This window comes from Hylobates moloch, unplaced genomic scaffold (genome assembly GCF_009828535.3).
Source record: "Hylobates moloch isolate HMO894 unplaced genomic scaffold, HMol_V3 SCAFFOLD_16, whole genome shotgun sequence".
NCBI classification, from domain to species: domain Eukaryota; kingdom Metazoa; phylum Chordata; class Mammalia; order Primates; family Hylobatidae; genus Hylobates; species Hylobates moloch.
The window spans coordinates 48,555,293-48,560,869 of NW_026652291.1; the positions used below are offsets into that span (position 1 = coordinate 48,555,293).

Here is a 5,577-nt window from a genome sequence, read left to right on the forward strand (position 1 = left end):
GGGAATAAAGGAGATTTTGGTCTCTGAAGTTTTTCATCTTCCCTGTTTTGTGGAAGAGAAAAAGAGACTAAGTAAGAGTTTAATTCCTGAAGAGGTTGAAAATGCCAAAATACACTAATAGCTATTTTCAAAATGTATAAGTCTAATTGTTCAACCTAAGTCAAAAGAAGAAAGTTGCTGGAAAAATCTCTGCCAGATATTGGCCATATTAAGGGATAAATGTGAAGCAGAGATAGGATGGTAATGGATGCAATAATGCATTTATTTAGAATTGAATAACAGTAAAAATAATAATTATAATAACAAATGTTTCACTAAATAAAACAGAGTAAAACAATACAAAAAAAAAAAAAAGACTACCAATTCGGTAACAGCAGAAAACAATTTTGTGCTCAATCTCACCTTTAAGGAAGAAACAGGCACTCTGAGAAAATGAAGACATCAATAAAGTTTCAAAACAAATGTACTGACACTAATGTCCTGAAGTTATTACACACTCAAAAATTAAAAACACTCCAAAATACAAGCTTTGTTTCTTGACAATGGCATTCTTTCAACTTCAGAATCTAGGAGTTTGCCTTGATTCTTTACCCTTTGTCTTCTGGTGGATAGCAGACACTTCACAATACCTATTGAAAGAAACAATCCCTCTTTCCAATCTTGCAAAATCCACTTCCTTTTTTTAGAAAACATGCCATGTGGCTGCACACCTTTGTACGTATGCCTCTTCCACCAGCCTTGTCAGGCCCTTGCACTTCCAAGGATAGTATCCGTCCTCCTCTTCACCTCTCCAGAATCCCCCACTTCTCCAACCCTAATTCGGGTTCTATCCCTTGCAAGAAGGTTCCTATGACCACTCCAGGCAGCAGTAGTTTCTTCCTTCTCTGAGCTCCTATTGCATCAACAGAGAATATTCCCAAGTTCAGCACATACTTACCTTTGTAATAGTTTGTAGTTCTTCTCCCTCCCCGGTTGTAAGCTCCTTGAAGATGAGAAAGATACCCCAATTTCCTTCTTTCTTTCCTTCAACAAATTTGTATCTAGTACCTACTCTGTCCCAATGACAGCCTTCCTAGATTTCTCCTACAGCACTTAGCAGCATTGCAGCCTGGAGTAGGCATGAAGTACATGCGTGTATTGTTTGAAGACATTTATTAAGCAGCTCTCTATCACCCTGGATGATTCAACTTAACTCATCTGCTCTTTCCTCCCAACATATATTTAACCCATTCTTTTTAACCGAAGATGAAATCTTCAGTACCATCACCAAGCCTACTCCATTCTTTCTGATAAAGGGAAGCAGACAGATTTATGCCAGGCCAGCAAAAGCCTGTTTGTGAAACTTGTTTCTGTTCATAGTTCCACTTGACTTCCTTTGTACTATTGCTCAAGACACTTAACTTCTTATGCCATCATAATGTCCCCTTCTGTAAAATAGAGACAATAATATATGCTGTGCCACCCCCAACACTCCCCAGGGTGAGGGTTAATAAGATAATGGCTGTAAAACACCTTAAGCTCTTCCAAGGAAGGTGCCATAATGTGGAAAAAAGTAAAGGGTTATTATGTAACTAATCACATTCAAAATACAGGTTGCAAATGGACCTGTGGAGTTTTGAAACAAAGCCTCAGGGAGACAGGCTAATGCTTCACTTGCCCTGCAGGACCAGGCAGCATTTCTGGAACTTTCTCTTACATAAGTTAACTTTAGAAAATACATTTTAATTTGCTTTTTAAAGGGGGTGGTGATTTATGCCTGCAAAACAAAGATGAACTCACACAGCTACAATGCAGTTCCCTGCTGTTTGAGGAGACACTGCCTTTGTTTTTTGTTGTTGTTGTTGTTTTTGTTTTTGTTTTCCAGTGGAAAATAACTTTTATTGAGACCTTACCAGCTGCAAAATCTGTTCCTGGCATTAAGCTCCTTCTTCCTTCGCAATTTGGTCTTTCTTGAGTGGTCCCATGAATGCTTTCTTCTCCTCCATGGTCTGGAAGCGGCCATGGCCAAACTTGGAGGTGGTGTCAGTGAACTTAAGGTCAGTCTTCTCCAGAGCCCGCCGTTTGATCTGCACCAGCAAGGACTTGCGGGGAGGGTGAGCACTCGCTTCTTGGTTCCTAGCACACAGCCCTTCAGCATGACAAAGTCATTGGTCACTTCACCATAGTGGCCAAAGCCACCCAGAGGGTTGATGCTCTTGTCAGACAGGTCATAGTCAGTGGAGGCATTGTTCTTGATCAGTTTGTCATCCTTGATAAGGTAGCCCTGGCCAATCTTATAGATCTTCTTATTGATCTCAGTGTGGTGACGGTAGCCTTTCTGCCAAGCGCATGCCACAGAGAAGGCTACACGGACAAGATGCCATGCCCTAATACAGGACACCTTGCGCAGGCCTTGCTGGGTCTTGCGGGGCAGCTTCTTGGTGTGCCAACGACTGGTGACCCCTTTGTAGCCTTTGCCCTTTGTCATTCTGATGACGTCAATCATCTCGTCCTGCCCAAACACATGGTTCACAGGTAACTGCTGCTCAAACCTCTTGCGGGCCCAGTCCAGCGTCTCAGCCATGGTGTCTCCATTCACCTGGATCTCCAGCAGGTGGGCCTTCTTCTGGCGCAGAGGAAGCAGGCACATCTGGGTGTAAGCAATGATGTGGATGACTTGGCAGTACTTCTTCATGTTGCTGAAGTCCTTCTCCAGCTGCTTCTTGCCATTCTCATCCTGCCATTTCTTGCAGTACTTGGTAAAGGCCTTCTTCTTAGATTTATGCCAGTTCTTATAGAAATGCCTCTTGCACTTATCACTGATGTGCTCAGCAAAGATGGTCTTGAAGGTCTGGAGGCCTTGAGGGGTTTCCACATAGCCCACAATGCCCACAACCATCATGGGTGGTGTCTCTACAATGGTCACAGCCTCTACCACCTCCTTCTTATTCACCTTGGATCCTGGCCTGTTGACTTCCTGCATGATGTGGGTCATGCCAGCCTTGTATCCCAGGAAGCCTGTGAGGCAGACCAGCTTGGAAGGGTCATCCTTAGGGAGGCTCTTCACCTTCCCACAATGCCTGCTGCTGAGCTTCTGGGGTAGGAAGCTGAGGGACCCATGTCTGGGAGCGGAGAACTTTCTGTGAGACATCATGCCATCAAATCCTGCCGGTAGAGCGAGATACTGCCTTTGAATTTACATACAAGCCAAAAGAAAGTAAACTGTAGCTTGGCAGAGCCCATCTCTCCAGCTTAGAATACCTTCTAGCCTGGAAGCTCTGTGAGGGCAGGAACTGATTTCTTGTTCACAATTATATTGCCATCACTGCAAATAATGCCTGGAATGTAGTAGAGTAGAGCTCAACAAATATTTTATGTTCTCTGTATTACATGAATGAGTCTGGCTTTATTGCATGAATGAACCCATGGAAGGAGAGAAGGAGCTAAAATTTGGGCACTGGTAGGTCCAACACTCTCTTATTTGAAGAAGGTGCTCAGGGGTTATATCACTCACTGGGCTGGCTGTGTAACAGTCACATTTTATGGGCACTGCCACTGGCTGCCCAAGCCCACAGGGCTAGGAGGGTACAGGACCAAAGGTCATTTTAATCCCACATTCTAATGGAATGTGCAACTTTGGATGTGCCAGGTATAAGTAGGAAACATGCAAGGAACTTGAGCATAGAGGATATTATTGATCCTCCAATATTTTTGTACAAATTTTGGTCCTAGATGCTACCAAAGAAATCTGATTACCCTAAATACATGTGGAGTTAGGGTAGCCCATGGGAGGAAAGGAATAGGATTCGGTCTTACCTTTTTCTCCCCATCAGAGGTTCAAAGGTAGTATGATAGATCTGATAAACCAAGTGGCTACGACTGAGGCCAAGTTGCAAGAACAGAGGTGCACCTAAGAGGAAGCTCACCACGTGAGAGGAGTTAGCGGGGGCTGAGGACCACTCTCAACCCCAGGGCTTGGGTCATTAGAGTCAAGCTGATTCCAGACACAGTGCGCAGTGGGTACTAGTGTGCCCAAATCACATTAATGTAGCACTGGTCATACAGTTTTAAAAATAAATCCGGATGCTTATAATGCAGAACAACAAACGTGCTAAACAGTGATTTGGCATCTAAGAAGCCTTAATGCAGAGAAATGTTCTAGTCCTTTCAGGCTGCTCTAACAAAATACCAGAAACTGGGTGGCTTATAAACAACAGAAATGTATTCCTCACAGTTCTAGAGGTGGGAAGTCCAAGATCCAGGCACCTGCTGATTTGATGTCTGATGAGGGTCTGCTGTTTGGTTCACAGACGGCTGTCTTTTTGCTGTGTCCCCACTTGGCCAAAGCCACAGAGAGCTTTCTGTGTCTCTTTTATAAGGGCATTAATCCCATGCATGAGTGCTCCCCGCTCATGACCTAATCACTTCCCTAAGGCCCCGTCTCCAAATGCCATCACCCTGGAGATTAGGTTTCAACATACGAATTTGGGGAGGGCACAAACATTCAGTCTACAGTAGGAAACAAGGAGAAAAGGAACATCTTCCCATTCGAGGGATGAAACTGCTTGGCCTCAATGATTCAGTGGAGGCCTCTGTGGGAGCCAGCAGGTGTGGAGAGAGTAAGACTGGAGGCCACCAGGCCAGGCACAGTGGCTCATGCCTGTAATCCCAGCACATTGGGAGGCCGAGGTGGGTGGATCACCTGAGGTTGGGAGTTGGAGACCAGCCTGACCAACATGGAGAAACCCCATCTCTACTAAAAACACAAAATTAGCCAGGCATGGTGGTAAGCACCTGTAATCCCAGCTACTTGGGAGGCTGAGGCAGGAGAATTGCTTGAACCCAGCAGGCAGAGGTTGTTGTGGGCCAAGATCATGCCATTGTACTCCAGCCTGGGCAACAAGAGCAAAGCTCTGTCAAAAAATAAAAATAAAAAAGAGTAGAGGCCACCAAGGATCTACAGGATAATGCCACCATAATTATATATGTGGCAAGAAAACCCAAAGGAAGGGACGGAGGGAAGGAGGAAGGAAAGAAGAAAAGAAGGAAGATAGATAGATCTGGCTTCAAAAAACTGAAATAAATGCCAAAGACAAGGCTATCATTCAAAAGTGACAGCCTGGTTCACCCTGTAGTGGGGAGCAAAGTGCAAGTGCAGATTAAAAGCAGAAATGGATGTTTCCCTAATGTGGCAAAAAGGCCTTGACCTGTAATACCAGACTGTCAACAAAAATCCTCAGAATATATGTGTGTAAGACAGGGTGAGAGAGAAGGTTTTCCCACTTCAGCTATTCAGGTGCTGTGCCTTCTCATCACTCCCTAGAGGCAGTTGGGAAAGAAGGAACAAAAAGCACCAAAGTACATATATCACAATGCCCAAGTTAATTTTGCAAGAGAAAAGTCTAATAAAGCCCAAGTAAATAAGAAAAACGAAAAGAATCTACCCAGGAAATTTAGGGGCAGATCACAGGCCAGAATATAAAACATTCCTGGTTTAAAAAGAGAAAAAAAGTTATGTGACCTATGCAATGATTATTATTTAGGAAGGAAGGAAGGAAGGAAGGAAGGAAGGAAGGAAGGAAGGAAGGAAGGAAGGAA

The 5,577-nt window shown here is 44.1% G+C and overlaps 1 protein-coding gene across 1 annotated transcript; it reads right to left on the reverse strand.

Moving 5' to 3' along the window:
- Nucleotides 1-1,915: 1,915 nt before the first annotated feature.
- On the reverse strand, nt 1,916-3,130 carry LOC116485010 (large ribosomal subunit protein uL3-like). Its single transcript, XM_032753738.2, is given in 2 exon segments — nt 1,916-2,087; nt 2,090-3,130. Coding segments are annotated over 2 exon segments (1,212 nt in total). The 3' UTR covers nt 1,916.
- Nucleotides 3,131-5,577: the final 2,447 nt, after the last annotated feature.